A 17,882-nucleotide genomic window follows, 5' to 3' on the forward strand; every position below is an offset into this window, starting at 1 on the left:
TCTTTAAAACAAAAATATTGTTCAAATGTAATGAGCGAGCCATTTACATTACGTCATTTTGTCGGGTCCAGCTGCTATTGCACTTGCGCAGAAGACTTTTCATAGAAGGTGTATTCACAGCACATAATACTGGAGCTGAACCATCTTCTGATGCTGTGTTATAGTCATACGTGTGTAAATCATTCGACATTTATATGATAAACAATCACAATCTTCACAATGCCGTTGTTTGGTGGAACACCGTTTGATACTGATGTTGGTGAGTTAAAAAGAATCCACAGTATGATCTCGACTTTTAGATCTGACTTAGCTTTTCAAATGAATGTTGTGTTGTGAATTATGAATAGACTTAGACTAAGTTAGGCCTATGAGACATGTCAATTTGTCATGATCATGATGATGCTGATTGATTGAAGTCTATTTTTCTTTGTTGAAAAGTGGGTAGGGGGTTAAATTGTACCATGATTGGAATGAATATGTCTATTTAATTATTAAGAAAATGACTGGTGATGCATTACAGCCTAGGGTCCTACGGCAGTACAGCAGGGCAGGGCTTGGTAATTTATAAATATGATTATTGATTTAGGCCTATGTGTTTATGGAATTGAATGTGACTGCAATTTGCTTGGCTTGCATCCACATACATGAAGATTTACGCCTATGTGGAGAGCCATGTTTACAGTTTTAATCACAAATGTGTACGGCCTACGGGATCCCCCATTCTCACACACTAGAAACCTTGCAACAACAGGGTTCGGGGTTCGCTGAAGGATTCGTCTTTCTTCTTGTACGCGCTTTGAAAATTGAAAAATGGAGAAATTTGTTACCAGTAGGCTTGAGTCGGTACGGTCGATCACACCGGGACCCGACCGTTGCCGTCGGGTCCCGGTTTCGTTTTTTGAGAACCGACGCTCCGAAAAAAATAATGAAATATGTAAGAAATTGCAGTTTTGCACACCACTAAAATCATTCCACCTTGAAACTTAAGTATTTAATTGTTACCAATCATATTCTAGCTCATCCTGAATCAATCCGAACTGCTGATATAAATATGGGTTGCAAAGCATAGTTCGCCCCATGGGGTTGTTGCCAGCTGCTAGCTAGCTACTGTACTGGCCGGGTCTCTCGACCTCGGCAGGATTAATAAATCAGGTTGAAAGAAACATTAATGTTTGAATAATAAAACGGCTTTCTAAAAAGTACTTCTTTACAACATACCGATTGAATAATTTTTAAAAGACAAAATGGATATTATTTCTTTGATTTTGATTACCGCATGCTTCTTTTAAAAGCTGATAATTACTTGGTAATCACAAGAAGTTTCGATACGGATAGCTGTTGCAAGGCAAGTTCAGACTAGTCTCGGAAAAATGCGCAGTGCTCCTCGTAGTTAGCTGTAATGCGTGCCAGAACGAACCCAAACAAAGACGTGATCGTAACGAGAAAAAATCATTAAAAACTACGAGAGCACAATTGGAAAGACAACTACTCAAAATTATCGTAAGCAGATACATAACTTGGAGGAATAATACAATAGTTGTCCAAGAAAAGCCACAGAAATAGTGATATTTAAGGAGTTACTATAGGTACAATCATTATCGGAATGGGCCTGCTGATATGTCCGAATTACACGTTATTTGGTTTCTAGCCTCGTGTTCTAACACGAGGCTAGAAACCAAATAACGCCCTCTACGGTAAAAAGCAGTATAACAAAGGATTCGAGTATCAGCAAGCCCCTTGCGATAAAAATGTACCCAGTTACTCCTCGATTATCACAATTTCTTTGGCATTTCTTGGGCGATTATTGAATTCTTTGTCCAAGTTATTTATCTGATTATCGTAATTTTGAGCAGTAGTTGTCTTTCCAATTGTGCTCTCGTAGTTTTTAATGATTTTTCTCTCGTTACGATCACGTCTTTGTTTGGGTTCGTTCTGGCACGCATTACAGCTAACAAGGAGCACTGCGCATTTTTCCGAGACTAGTCTGAACTTGCCTTGCAACAGCTATCCGTATCGAAACTTCTTGTGATTACCAAGTAATTTCAGCTTTTAAAAGAAGCATGCGGTGTTCAAAATCAAAGAAAAAATATCTATTTTGTTTTTAAAAATTATTCGATCGGTATGTTGTAAAGGAGTACTTTTTAGAAAGCCGTTTTATTATTCAAACATTAATGTTTTTTGACCCGATTTATTCAACCTGCATGAATCAAAATGGCGGCTCGATCGTTGTCTTTCTATTTTTGCTCCAGTTTTTTTAACTTTTAGAGGCATGATAATGGCACTAAACATCGCCAATCATGGATAAAAATAATGTCAAATGGAAGAATATACCGATCTGTGCCGAGGTATGCATGTGTTGATTTATTTGACTGATAAAAAGGGTCACTTTTAAGGGACATACTGATGATGCGCTTTTTATAGAGGCAAGTGACAAATCCTGCGAGCTGATTTCGGGACACCGGGTCCCGATCGGTGCAAGGCCGTCGGGACCCGGTTTATGAAAATCCCGACATGACTCAGGCCTAGTTACCAGAGTGATAGAAGTTTGGCCTTCCTCGTGTTCCATCATGATAACGAACTGATGAGTGATTTGCATTACAAAAATGTTGACCTCTGATGGGGGTTCACACTTCACAATGTTGATCCTGGCCAATTATGTAGGATCATTCCTTAAATTTTGAAATGCACTGTGCATTCCAAATTCTTTGTTCTTAGGATTAAATATGAAGCAAGGGACGTTGTTTTTACAAAGAATAGAGTATTGTTAAATTCCTTTTACTAGATCTAGTCTCTTTCCTCTTTTATTGATGTTATGTGAAATGTGATGTATTTTATTAAAGAACAATATGACCTCTTAAAGTACAAATGTGGACAAATGACTATACTGATTATGAAACAACTACTGATGTACATGTACAATATGCTTTCACTTCTTTGAAAATTATCTTTTGACTTTCTTATATTTTAGATAAAGTAACAAGTGAGGCTAATACAACAGAAGACTGGGGACTAATTCTAGATATCTGTGACAGAATAAAGGCTAATTCAAATGCGTAAGTATGATCTTTAAATAGCAAGATTTATGTTTTTACGTTACAGGGACCACCCAGGTCCTAGAGGCAGCGGGTTAATCAATGTGTCCTTACATACATGTAGCTCAGCAATACATATATATATCCTGGTTGTAGTTTGGTATAACATTTTTTCTCCAGTCCTTCCTAGGGCTTCTAAATGGGTTTCACTTATCTTCACTGCTCAGAGCATCTGATGGTTTGATGTTACAGAGATAAACAATTAATCAGCCCCCACTTCCAAACCAAAACTTTTATTAATTACACTATTTAAAATTGTGACATTGATTGGATAGGAGAAAGAGTGACAGTTTTTATAAGAAGACGGATTTCTACCAATTTACATGGAAATTTCACATTTAATTTGGATAACTGAGCTATTTTATAGCTACTCAGAACTAAATCATAATGTACTGCCATGTATCATCGGTACTTCTCTGGATAGCCTAGAGAAGGCAAGATGAAAATAATTATTTCTGTGTTTAAAACAAGCAAAGAACAATTTGCTTTTGCATATAAAATCAAATTAGCATCTATGGTATATTATATCGAACAGAAATTTGTCATGAACCATGTATTACGTGTAAGTATCGATGCATTTGTGATTTTTTCTCCTGTTTTAACTTGATAAATGCAATATTGATTTTTTTTTTCTCAGGCCAAAAGATGCTTTCAAGTCTATCATGAGGAGATTAAAGACTCCTAATCCACATGTTCAGTTGCAAAGTTTAATGGTGAGTCCCATTTTCTGTACTGTTTTAATTAATCTGGCTGTTATTTTCATTACCATTACTTTTTAGGATCATGGCATTTTAACTGCTTTCATTGAAATGTGAAATAACAATGAATTACATACATTTTCTGGAAATGAAAGTTTACAACTTAACCAGCTTTTGAGATCTGATGAGATACTGATGCTGCATTGTATTTTATAATAGTAAATACAGGTACATTGAAATTGCCCTCCTTGTATTTATGGGTGATTGAAAAGACCTGTGAATAATCTTAACCACCAATAATATTTTATATTATTATATATTATTTTGTTATATTACATGTATATGTCTGTCCATACGGTTGATTTCCAAACTTTCTATTGTTGGACAGTGGACACTAACATGACTATATTCTGATTACAAATATGGTATGCTGTGAAATTTAAGGCCAAATTGTTAGTCAGTTTTTGTATTAAAAGTTGTCCCAGGACTCCCTTTGATTTTACTGTTATCAAATGACAATATATAGGGTACAATGATAAAAATGATAATAATGATAATAAAAATATGAGCCCTAGACATGATATCTTGGGTGTAAGTGCTGCTGGGATACACAGTATGACCTTTGACATTGTTATCGTTTTGTCTCATGTCCACTGCAGCTATTAGGTGCTTGTGTGAGTAATGGTGGCAAGCTATTCCACCAGGAGGTGAGCTCCAGGGACTTCTGCGCCGATGCCAGGAATATCGTTAGTAAGGTGAGTGCAAGAGATGATTACACCTGATAGGGAGGGTGAGAGGAAGAGAGGGAGCGGGAGGGGAGAGAGGGAAGGAAGGTGGGAGAGAGAAAGGGAGATGGGAGAGGGAGAGACAGAGAGAGGGAGGGAGAGACAGCTATAGACAGAGAGATGGTGTGCAGAGAAAGGGAGAGGGGAAAGAGGGAGAGGAAAGATGGGAGAGAGGGAGAGACAGAAAAAGGGGTAGACAGAGAGACAAAGAGATGGTATGCAGAGAAAGGGAGAGAGAGGAAAAGGGGAGAGAATGGGAAGGGACGAAGAGAAAGAGAGAGTGGGGATTTGGTGTTATACCTGATGTAAGTGGTCTTTAGAGCCTGTAATGTTCTGTCATACTCGATACTTGAAAAAATGTGGTCAAATGTAGGAGGGGTCACACTTGAACAAGCATGTAACAGATCTTTTAAAATTACTTTTGAGGAGGGGGGGAGGGGGATGGCACACATGCCTCCCGTTATCATGTTGCAAATTCACCTGAACTATTGATCCAGACTTGTGGATAATAATCAACTTAGCTGGTAGACGGTTATTTAACAGATTACATTGATTGCACGTCAACAAAGATCCCATGTTAAAATAGAGCTACCAGTTTGGGAAAAGAAAATTGATTATCAAAGTGATTCAATTTGTTGTACACTTATTTTAGCATTGTTTATACTCACATTCTTTTATGCACACTGTTTACCAGTAAAGGTTCTTGTCTCTGAGTTTGTTAAAATATGTGAAGATTGTTTTTGTAGCTTAATCATTGTATTGATGGATTACAAATTTCCATGAATTTATTCTTTCATTGATGTACATCATTTTGTCTTTGTGCTTACAAACATGAATCTTTGACATTATTACATTATTTTTTACACTTTATATAATGTTGCACTTACATATATTCAATATATTTAACGTTATATGCATAGCATATATATACATTTATAAAATGTTTTCTGTTTATTGCTTTCCTTTTGAATTTCCTTGTTTTTGAGGAGTGACCCTGGCATACATGTACAGTATATTCATTCAGAAATTCAGAATTCAACAATTAAAAAAAAATTGTATGATCTAGACTGCCTAGTGAATAATAAACATTGTATTTGTAAGTTGCATTTAAAGTTTGAATTGATTACCAAAACATGGAAACCTTGTCTTGATATGTATGCTACCAGTACTGTGACATTGGTATTCTAGGACCCATGTCAATTATTGACTCATATGAAAAAGACATTCTGTTTAAAGCCCCTCAAAAGTGTTGGGAGCCCCAACTTCACCAAAAATTTGATGGCAAAATTTCACTTAAATTGTATCATAATGTGAAAGAGGGTGTCATTTAAGACACTCTTCTGCAGAGATTTATCCCCCAAATTGTGTTTGAAGACGAATATGAATAAATGAAAACATAATTTGGGTTTTCTGTTGTATGCAGAAAACCTATTTTTGTTGCATTCTAACATTATTTTCAACTTCAAACACATTTGTTTTGAAAATCCTTGCAGAAATGTGTCTTAAATGACATCCTTTTTCACGTTATGATAGTTTGATACGATTTATGTGACATTTTGCCATCAAATTGTTAGAGGGGCTTTGATACTTAATAATTTGTTTTTAAACTCTTATCATAGAGACTCCTTTGTAACCATCATTTTAGACTTCCTGGAAGGTTAACTCCAATTATTGTGCAATATTGCAAACCGTCTATTCTTCATTGTACACGTGGGATTCCCCACTCTGAGTGATAACAGAATTCTATTGTTCATGCACAATGCTACATGTATGTGCCCATATGTACAGTCCAATGTAAGCATGTACTGATACACTGTACTGATACACTCTCCATCATGTACATTATGCAGGTACTAGGAGGGTGTATAGAAGGTACTGTAGATCTACGTAGATGACTCATACATAGTAGCTGTCATTCTAGTATATTCTAGGTCCATTTATGACAAAAAAGCTCACCTGACAAATTATTTCAGGCTTTAGGCTGTCACTATGGACATGACAGACAAAGAAAGCGGACAAAATATACAGTTCCTCAGGTAGACAAAGGATTATCCCTTCACTGCTATTATGTAAAAATGTGTAGAACAGGTGTCACATGCACATTCACCATTTTACATAAAAGCACTGAAGGGATGTTCCTTTGTCTACCTGAGGAACTGTATATTTTGTCCGCTTTCTTTGTCTGTCATGTTCATAGTGTGTAGTAGTAGGGGCCTGCCTGTCTTGATTAATGACACAAGAGTCAAATGCAAAGCAACAAAAAATATTTCTTATGAGAAAAATTGAGAAATAGCTGCTAGCATTATCATTGCTACAAATATCCAAGACTGATGACCCTAGATTCCTTTACCATGTTAAAACAAGGGATTTTTGGTTTTGTTGTTGACTACTGTAACTGTATAGTAAAGAAGAAAATTAGGTTCAAGCTGTATACCAGTGTAGCTATGAAAAAAAAGTATTATGTATGTATTGTTGGTCATAACTCACAAGCATGACCTAGCAGGAAGTACTTGATTAGATCTATGTCAATTTCCTTTATAGAGAGAAGTATGACAAAATGTAAACAAATGATCATTTGCCTGCATTATAACTTACAAACATGTACATGTATAATAACATTCATGCACATGCATGCACATGTACTGTACATTGTACATTTGAGTTTGCCCTGCCTGCATGTCTTTGTTTGAGAATATCCATGACATATTGACTGTTAAAATGTTACCCTCAAATTTAGTGCTGTCGTCAAACATCCGGTATCCGACCGTCCATGGCACTATCAGTTTTTCAATTGGACGGTTTCGTTTTCCCATTTTTTAAAATTAATTAATTTATTTATTTATTTATTTATTTACCCGGTATTTATTTTTTATTTTTTATTTAAAAAAAAAAAAAAAAAAAAAAAAAAAAAAGGTTAGCCTGCATTGAGTACAATGTACATCAATTTGCTAGAAACCATTTGCTATCAGGTATCATTTTGCTATTATTTGATTTTCGTTTTTATTTTGTTAAGCCGTTAGGCATTAGTTAGTTTCTGACTGCCCAACAGTATTGCTTGAAATATAGTTGACACATTACCACCAAGTCACACCAAGGTGTATGGGATAATGCATGCAGTCACGCGTGACACGGTGTGAGACTGTCAACTTTTGTACATACCATACATGTACATGTATACCCCCCCCCCCCCCCCCCCCCAATAAAATGTAACAAAATTTGTCCCTCATAAAAAAATGGCACATAAACAATGTAGGACTATTTTGTGTAAGTGTATCAAGTATGCTGGTGCAACAGCAATTTCACACATACATGTACAGACAGTTCATCTATAAGAACTATCTTTTCGCAAGAGGGAGAGAAAATACAGAAACCTTCCAAAATAGAATTTTCGTAGTGAGTAATAAGTGTATACAGGGGATACTGAGGCCCTACAGCATATGTAGGACTGCAGGTCCTATCAAAGGGGTTACAGGTGTGAGAACTGTGTTCTGATTAAAGTACTGAGTGATACAAGATTACTTTGATGATGATGAACTGATATGATTTGGGGGTCACTGTAGGTCATAGGTCATTGCACAGACAAGTATTACTGGAAGCCATAGTGAGGAAGCCCCAAAGCTTTAAACAATAAACATGGTACTAATATATATGGGATTGCCATGGGGGAAATCGACCCGTTACATTGTGCATTTTATTGGGCAAAAAGAAACAAAATATATTATGGATTATCAGGGTGGTCCACAGGTTTGAAAATCAGCAACAGGTTAATATTCATTCTCATTCGAAATTATTTCTGGAAATATTAGCCATAAATTTGGTTTAAATGCTTCAAATATGGATCAGATTGCACAATAGTGCATCTAAGAACCTTACAGCCCTTAAACAAGCCGTGGAGCCCAACCCGGAGGGACTATGTACTTTACAAGTACATCAGTTCATATACTCCTTACCCGTTCCAGTTTTACGTATGTTTGAATTGTTGTTTGTGGACCAACCTTGGGTTTGTAGAGCAAATTAAAGGTCAATCCAACCCTTGTAATAATTTCTGTTGAATGAAAGCATGCAGACAGATAATATAAACAGAATGGCGAAAAATTTGAAAAAATCGGACCAATAGTAAGGAAAATACGAACGTTTCAAATATAAGATATTACTAAGTTTGTGCGAATCTCAAATTGGCAGTTTGGTAACTGGATTGTGACGAAGTCGAGGATTAACTCTCCCATTTGTTGTGTAGAGAAATGTCCTTAATTTCTGTTTCTCTCTTAGGCGCCTTCTCCCTTGGGGAGCACTACTCAAAATATATTCTGGATAGCTAATTATAGGTCGCACAAATAGGAAAGACCATCCTGAGTCATACACTTTTTCAAATTGAAATTTGAGTCATTTTTTGTGTTGGAACAAATAGGAAAATTGTCCTCTTCTACACCACAGAGTCATTTAACCGATTCAGAGAATTTGAAGAGCCCATACCTACAAAGATTATAACTTTTAGAAATGCATAACTTTCTCACTTTTTTCCCTAATTCATTCAAACTCTCACCGGTCTGATTTTTTTCTGCTTTGCTCTAGAGTAGTTTGCTATCAAGTTTGGATTTCTCTTTAATGATTAAACACTCATTGTACACTCTAAACCAGTAGCCTTGGCATCAATTGATATTTTCCTGAAATTTGTTATTGCAGGGTCATCCCAAAGTGTCAGAGAAAATGAGGCTCTTATTGAAGGACTGGGCAGAGAAAGAAATGAAGAACGATCCCTCATGCAGGTAAGGTCATGTGACTGAAAAGGTCATGTGATTGGTGAATCCAAGGATATGTTAATGGGCTAAAATATGATCATGTGACATTCTAAAGTTTTGGAGCTTCATGTTCAGTATTTCCAAGGTGATTTTACCATGTAACATGTAAACGAGGAGTAAATGGGAATTTAATCTTCATTGTTGGGCTGATTGAACATTGATATAATTTAGAAAAAACATATCTGTGAGAGTTCAAGATCAATCAGAAAAAAAAAAAAAAGAATATATATATATATATTTTGGTGAAAGTTGAAATTACTATTATGATAAGGAGAAGATGTGGATATTCTCCAGCAAAATGATATTTTTTTCCAGTTTCTTGTGGAAAAGATTTATAGAGTATTAAAAAAAATGAAGTTGCTCTCTTAAAATCATAGAAAATCATAGAAAATCCTCTCTTGAACCTTGCACATCAAGTGTAGATAATTGAGTGGTGTAATTCAAAAAGAAAGTGAAAGGAAGTAATAAAATTACATTTGATATTAATACTGTTTTACATAAAAATAAAAGTGGCTGACTTGTGCAAGACAATTGTGAAAGAGCAACAGAGGCTCAGAGCTCTTCAAGCATATTCATTCATATAGACCATCGGATGTGTGAGGCCAACTACATGTAACTCTTGTAATACGTAGTGCCAGTTTGATTACACTGAAATCTTTAGGAGAAAACAACATTTCATGCCATGATTTATAAATGATTGATCACTTCTGTTCCTATTTTCTAGTTTGGTTACACAGCTGTACAACAGTCTGAAGACGGAAGGTTTTGGTTTCTCTACGTCAGATGACCCACCAGTAAGTGCCTCCAGACTCGTGATTATTAGTGTAAAACCTATTTATAGTGCATATTAAGAAAAGTCCACACATTGTAAAGATCCTGCAAAATTTAAATTTCATAATACAGTCAAAACTGCTTTAGCAACCACCTACATGTATATAACAAGACCACATTTCTTGTTTCCCATTTAATATAGTTTCTAATTTAAGCCTGTACTAAAGAAACCTGTACATTAAGACCACCTGCCTGTAAAGACCACTTTTCATGTTGTATCTGCATGAATTTTCTCTATGAAATTATGGGTAAGGATCTATTTAATCGGATGGTGGTAAAAGTATGAAACCAAATCGTTAAGCTTGAGTGAGCACTGGCTAATTTGGAAAAACTCACAAAAAATTGATATGCGCAAAAATGTTTCAGCCTTCGATGGGATCAAAGTGCAAATCAGGCTGTTATTGGATGTATTCTGTATCAACAATTGATTTGAACAATCATTTGATGTAAGGCTGTGCATAAGCATGTAATGAGGTAATTGAGAACGGATACTTAAGTACTCAGCGACCATTTAAAAAATAATACATAAATATCAAACCTTTTTTGCTGTTGTGATTTTATGCCATACTGCACAGCACTCGTAACTCCTTGCTACGATAAATCATGTTTACGCCAACAGTCGCCAAGTCGCTAATGTGAAAGGTACCCTTCAGTATTAAAGTCTGACTGATTTTGTTTGTCTATTGCTTATACTTTGCAGAAAGCTGTACAGACATACAGCAATGATCCAAATGTAGTTTCTACACAGCAAGAGGAGGATGATATTGCAAAAGGTAACAATGGGAAGAAATTTTTATTTTTTAATTTAAAAAAAAATGAAAATGAAAATAAAAGACAGGGTTTTTAAAGGAGCCTGTATGTGTGTTATTCCTTCCAATGCAATAACCACTGATTATTAATTGAACTACACTTTGTAGTTGTTGTTTTTATTATTCTTGTTGATGGTGATGGTTTAAGTGTTATTGTTTTTTGTTATATTTTTTTTTAATTAGGCAACGCAATTAGTCTTATTTGTAGCATGGAATTAATATTCATTTACCAATCAAAGGAAAAAAATATGTCTTTCACTTTCACACATCAAACAAAAGAATTTCTGATTTCAGAATTATAAGATTGCATTGTGAAATAAAATGTTTGGAAGCCATTTGAAAGAAAGATTTATTATGTAGTGCATAAGAGTTGGTGCATTCTTTTGGTTTTAGAATTCTACAATTATCAAATTGAATCAATCTTGCTGGAAATCAAATGCACTGCAAACGGAAATGTGTATATGGGACTATGCACAAGGGCATTTGAAGAGGAAAACTCTTTTTCCAGGGACAGAATACCCTTACAAACCGACGAGAAAAGATCGAAAAAGCTAATATATATTATTTACCACCTTCATCAGAACTCTACCTTCTCTTTAAAGCTGTTTTCTATTATTAGATGGCCTGAAATAAATGGGAAAATAGAAAGATGCATGTAAAGTTATATATATTGTTTTCTGTCTCCTGCAGCCATTGCGTTATCATTAGGAAACAACAAGAGTTCCAGTCAAAGTCCCAGCGGGGGCGGAGGTGGTGGGGGAGGAGGAGGGGGTACGACCGGTAGCCTGTACCCCTCTACCAACGCCCTGTACGCCTCACCGATCCAGCAGCAACAGCCCAAGGAATCTAGGAAGGTCAAAGCACTATATGACTTTGAGGCCGCGGAGGATAATGAACTCACTTTCAAGGCTGGAGAGATCATCAGTGTACTAGACGACAGGTATGACTCTAATATGTCGGGGCTTTTCACAAAACTGGTCATCGGTGACAAATGACAGTTTTTGTTACAAGCTACTGAAATCCTTGCTCCTGATTGGTTATCAGCAGATTTGTCACTGATTTTTATCATTTGTCATTGAAAAAAGGCTTTGTGAAACAGGCCCCAGGTTTTATGTCATGTTATCATGTAGATAACGTAGTATAGTAAAAAAAAAAAAAAAAAAAAAATAGTTTAAAAATTCTTGCCAAAGACAGGGAACCAGACTCGACTAGCACTTGTGCTAACTTCTGGTACCCCCTTTAACAACAAAAGTATACACATAATATTTTATTCCATTTATATACGACATACTTTGTAAAACAATATTTATATTATTCATGTGTTATGTTATCGATCTTGTGTTATATTGTTATATTTTATGTAATCATGCTTGATACATTATGTTTTACTTGTTATTATTTTTGTTGTTAATAAACTCAAACTCAAAGATCCTTGCATTGGGAGGAAGGTTGCAATAGACCTGTAATAATTAATAATGTTGATACATAATTTTTGAGAAGGTTGAGATAAAAAAGTTTCTCTTGATGACTGAAAAGTTGATCAGAGGTTTGTCCGACATAGCAACAACTGATGTATGCAAAGCAAATCTCCTTCCATAGAGATGCCGCTCTGCATAGCTGGTAACCAATGGTTCAGGAAAGAAACATACATACATTGAAATACTTTAATAAGTAAATGGAGTCCATATTCATAAAACCTTACTATAAAGCTGGTTGTGCAATGAGGTTATATGAATATGATATTGGGTTTAATTTTAGGTCAGGGTAGAGTTTGGGATTAGGTATAGTGTTAGGTTATATTTTGGAATGAATACTAATTTACCACACCATGAGAGAGATTTCTATAGAACAAGTCGACTAATGGTTCTCTCCTTTTTCTACTGCACAGGGATGTAAACTGGTGGAAGGGGGAGAATTTCCGAGGCACAGGGCTCTTTCCATCCAACTTTGTGACAGCAGATCTCACAGCGGAGACAGAACCAGGTAATTCACCCGACCCGCAATATAAAGTTGGACAGTAAAGGGCGTCCTTCTCCCATACTGCATAGGTCAGCACTTGCTCAGATACAATACCGTGGAAAAGAAAAGATTTTTACTGGCTTCCATAGAGAATGTACAGCAGTGTCAACAAATTCCTGATTTTACTGAAAATAGAAACGTCGTTTTAATGGCTATATAAACTCAGAATATGATTAGTCTTGATAGTTAAACAAAACACTGCAAGGGTGCTACAGATCAATTTGTATTGCTGCATGATTTACTGATATTTATGTATCTTGATATTCAACCTCTTTTTGGCAAGGCTTTCCATAAAATGCCTTGACTAAGTCTGCCTCCTTGCTATTTTGTCCCTTGTGCAAACCCAAATTCACAATTTTCAGGGATTCCTGTTTTCAGCAAGTTTTTGCTATCTTATTTACATTTTGCTGGCCTAAACTGTATCAAAACTTAAAATCCAAAGGGTTAAAAAAAAAATTGTTTTCCTTGATTACTTTCCTTGCTAGTACTCAAACTTGGCTTTAAGGATTGGTAATTTTCATTGAAATGAAGCGGGAGAGATTTAGACATCAGTTTCATGACTATTGTGATTGATATTACAGTTTTTACCCGCTTCCGTCCTTGTAGAAATCAAAGCCCGGGAGAAGAAGGTCTCGTTCGAGGAGGAAGTGGAGGTGCGTACCATCGAGCCACCGACAGAGATCAAGATAAGCACCGAGACCATGGACCAGTGCTTGGAGATGCTCCAGAACGCAGACCCCACCATGGAAAGACCAGACAATCCTGACATGCCCCTATTGGAAGGTAGATATTTTTTAAGGTTCTAGGACACCTACCTCCTGGACATCCACCCCCCGGATAACCACCCCCTGTCAACTACCCCCCTAGGGCATCTACCCCCTATGGCAACCACCCTCTAGGACGACTACCCTCCGGGACAGCTACCCCCAGACAACTACCCCCAGTCAACTACCCCCAAGGACAACTACCCCCGGGACAACAACCCCCTTGACAACTACCCCCATCCCCCCGGACAACTACCCCCCCCCCCCCAACAACTACCCCCTAGGACAGCTACCCCCAGACAACTACCCCTTCGACAACTACCCCTTAGACATCTACCCCCCCCCCCAGACAACTATCCCCTACGACATGCATCCTCTAGGGGTAGTTGTCCATGGGGGTAGTTGTCCCGGGGGTTAGTTGTCCTTGGGGGTAGTTGTCCCGGTGGGTAGTCGTCCTAGAGGTGACATATGAGTTTTGTAGCATGAATTCTCATATAAGCGAGTGTATTATCATTGTGTCATTCCGTTAGAGGCAGCAAAATGTTCCTGAAGAGCTCTGGAATCATTAAGCAAAATAGAAACTTAAACATTGAAGATGGCTCTCAGGTATTTCTACCTTGATCTAGAAATGTTTTCCACAGAAGTTGTCCACAGTAACTTTCTATAGAAATCTTTTTGTTCTGTTCAGAGTGTTGTGAGTTTATATGACAGAAGGTGAAAACATGATAAAATGAAGCCATTTTGTCATGTTATTGTTGTGGTTATCAAATGAACCCTGACCATTTTTGAATTTGAATGATTTCAGCAACATGCAATGGAATGGCCCCGCTCATCGACCAAGAGTTGGAGTCCATTGACCGAGACCATGCGGACCTTACTGCTCTCAACCATCGTCTCATGGACGCATTCCAGATGTACCATGACCTGATGAAAGAAGCCCCCGTCTATGGCTATTCCATGAAGAATATGGCCCCAAACCAGGGCCCCTTCACAGGGCAGGGGCCCGTACCCGTTCCAGGCCCCTTCACCGGGCAAGGGCCTGTACCCGTTCCAGGGGGCTATGCCCCTCAGCAACCCAACATGGGTGGCATGCCACCCCCGCAGATGGTACAAGTAAGTTCCCCACTTTTCATCTGGATTCAAGACTTTCTCCCAATAATAATAATAATACAGTCAAACCTGTCTATAGCGACCACCCAAGGTAAACACAAAAAGTGGCCTTTGTAGACAGGTTACTTTAGTACATGATTCAATGAGAAACTATTTTCAAGGGAAACAACAAATGTGGCCTTTGTAGACAGGTGGTCACTAAAGCAGGTTTGACTGTAATAGGCATTTCTATAGCGCCGTCTATCTAGATAATTCTATTCCGATTATTACCCTGGCTTTAGCCTAGCTGCCGTTTATACAGCGCTCCAGCATTTCAAGGAATTAATTCCTGCCAGGTACCCATTTACATCACCTGACTTGAGTGTGGCAAATGTAGATCAATGTTTTGCCAAAGGACATTGAGGTATAGGCCAGGTTTCTAGGAAGACACCACATTAAAAGATTATATGTTATATATTGATCAATGCCAGTGTTAGCTAACTTAAGTTGTCTGTTGTTATGTGTGATCATTTGCTGCTCTAATGGTACTGCATATCTCATCTTGCAAGGAGTTTTGATTTGATAGATTTTATGAATGTGTCCTTCTACAAAGAAATATGAACATTAACAAAAAAATTACTCATTACTCATTTCCGTTTATGACATGTGTCTTGACTTTGTCAATAAAACTGGTCATATGAGCAGTATTGCTCAAATATTCAATTACAGTATAAAACAATATTGAGGTAATACCTGGCTATGTAAAGCTACCCAGAATACTCCCCAGGGAGCGGAGCTTGTGCATCATTAAGTGTATAATAGCGAATCGAAGGACAGGTAATAATGATAACAATATGAAGCACTTAGGAACATTGTATTAAGCGCTATTCAAATGTGACTATCATTAATGTTATGTTTTGTCCCTCCTCAGTACAATGCAGGAGCACCCCCTCAGCAGCAATACATGGGTCCACCAGGCGGGGTACCCAACTCATCGGGAATGGGTCCACCCGTTATGAATCAGGGTATGAACATGCCCCCTTCGTCCCAGGCTGCTCCTGCATCCACCATGGCTATGAGTCAACCAGTCCTCTCACAGCCGGGCATGGGGCAAGCTGCACAACCCATCTATTCTTCAAGGTAAGGGCCATGTTCACACTCAGATTTAAGACCATGCAGCACGTCAGTTATATCAGTTAAAGAGAAGGTTGAGTTCTGGGAAGAGGTGAAAAATAATTTGTGAGCGTTATCATTGTATTATGCAAGTGCGGAAGAACATCAGATAACAAATGTTCCCTGAAAAGCACGGCTCTTCGAATGCCTTAATATTCTAAATGTGGCATGTAACATCGTAAAAATCGAAACAGATTTTTATGCCACATGTTCGTTTAGTCCCATATACATCTATCGGTGTACAATGCTTTGTAACTTTACCAAGACTGGGCAAAATTTCTCATCATGATTCCAGAACCTTGCAGTACACACCAATACTTGCTTATCAACCTTTTCTGATCAATTCCACAATGCTTCTTTCACAATTCAATGGCATGACCAGAACTCAACTTTATCTTTAAGACCATGCAGCACGTCGCTTATATCAGTTTAAGGGGTAACCTATTATATCCTTGGTTTCATTGTACCTGCAATCTGATATATTGCTTGTTTCAAGGTTGGTTTGCTTGTGATGAAAATATTGAAGGAATTGAATTTAGTTCACACGTAATACTCCATACACTTGATAAATCACTTATTGTGAAGAAAGGCCTAGAATTCCGTAAGGTTAACCACTGTACTTATTAGGAAAAAGCATATTCATGGCAGACATTTCCCGCCTTTTTTGGGGTTAGTTAGTGCCATTGTAAGGCAGTTTAAGTGTAAGAGTCAAAAGTTGATATTTGGGTTCCGATATTTGTAATTGAAAAATATAGGATTCTCTTCTATTCGTAATGGTCCCATTGATATCCAGGCAACTCTATATGCCCTAGACAGTGATTTGATAAAAGTGATACATTGTCTATTTAGAGCCAAAAGGGCGTTAACTCATATACTTCTAACACAGAGGTATTGCCCTTCTGGCTCCAAACAGGCTCTAATCTATGAGCAGTATCATTGCATTAGAAGGGCTCATTTGAATTTACTTGGCTATTTTTCTCTTCCCCCTTACGTCCAACAGCCCGGCTTCATCCACCATGTATACCCACAACATCCCCCAGAATTCCTTGCCAGCTGCCAGTCAAACAAGCCCCGGCTCCGCCCCCTTCCAGTACAACTCTGCACCCGTGGGCACCGTGGCACCCACCAACACCTCCTACAGCCAGCCGGCCCCCATGGGTAGCATGCAGCCCCAAGGCGGGGTACCCTCCACCGGTGTGGCGCATGGGTATGGGATGGCACCCCCTCCAGGGGACCAGGGGGTCCAGGGGGTCATGATGGGCCAAGGGATTCCCCCACACCAGCAGCTGCTCTTATAGTGTCTGCTGCCCTCGGGGGCTGACGAAACGGTCCCACACGTCGTCTCTCCTTCAAATTTCAATCATGGATGGGAAAATTTGGAAGAATGAACTTTCTGGGACAAATCAGCAACTGCCGTTTCAGTGCACACCTGTTTCACCCTCCTTCTTCTTCGCTTTAAGTGCAGGCCATCAGCTGGTGACCTAGTATTCTTGTCCTGTTGTAGGTGCCATGCAGACGTATGTACAGTGTCTCATAAATAAATCATAAATCAATCTACAGCCTATCACCAGGTATAAAGCTTTAATGAAATAATTCATGATGTACCCAAAGCAGTGGCTAACGTATAATTAAAAGATAACTCCCATTATACTTTGACTACTATCTCTGGAAATTGATAGTTAGGAACACTCTGAGATAAATAAATTCTCGGTTTCATTCCGACTACTCTCACTCTGTGATGTGTAGAATGGTGTAGTTTTCCCAGACCCTATAATTCCCAGAGATAGAAATATCTCAACAAGGTCAATATGGCTTCACTTGTT

The 17,882-nt window shown here is 37.8% G+C and overlaps 1 protein-coding gene across 1 annotated transcript; it reads left to right on the forward strand.

Annotated features, from left to right (window-relative positions):
• Positions 1–69: 69 nt before the first annotated feature.
• On the forward strand, positions 70–17,598 carry LOC584989 (signal transducing adapter molecule 1). The gene is made up of 13 exons (XM_011668297.2): positions 70–259; positions 2,969–3,053; positions 3,730–3,805; positions 4,450–4,545; positions 9,259–9,341; positions 10,099–10,168; positions 10,906–10,978; positions 11,705–11,954; positions 12,903–12,997; positions 13,640–13,816; positions 14,603–14,910; positions 15,818–16,026; positions 17,060–17,598. The coding sequence occupies exons 1-13, from the start codon at positions 220–222 to the stop codon at positions 17,355–17,357; spliced, it is 1,860 nt and encodes a 619-aa protein (XP_011666599.2). The 5' UTR covers positions 70–219; the 3' UTR covers positions 17,358–17,598.
• Positions 17,599–17,882: the final 284 nt, after the last annotated feature.

This window comes from Strongylocentrotus purpuratus, unplaced genomic scaffold (genome assembly GCF_000002235.5).
Source record: "Strongylocentrotus purpuratus isolate Spur 01 unplaced genomic scaffold, Spur_5.0 spur5_scaffold_7, whole genome shotgun sequence".
In the NCBI taxonomy this organism is placed as follows: Eukaryota; Metazoa; Echinodermata; class Echinoidea; order Camarodonta; family Strongylocentrotidae; genus Strongylocentrotus; species Strongylocentrotus purpuratus.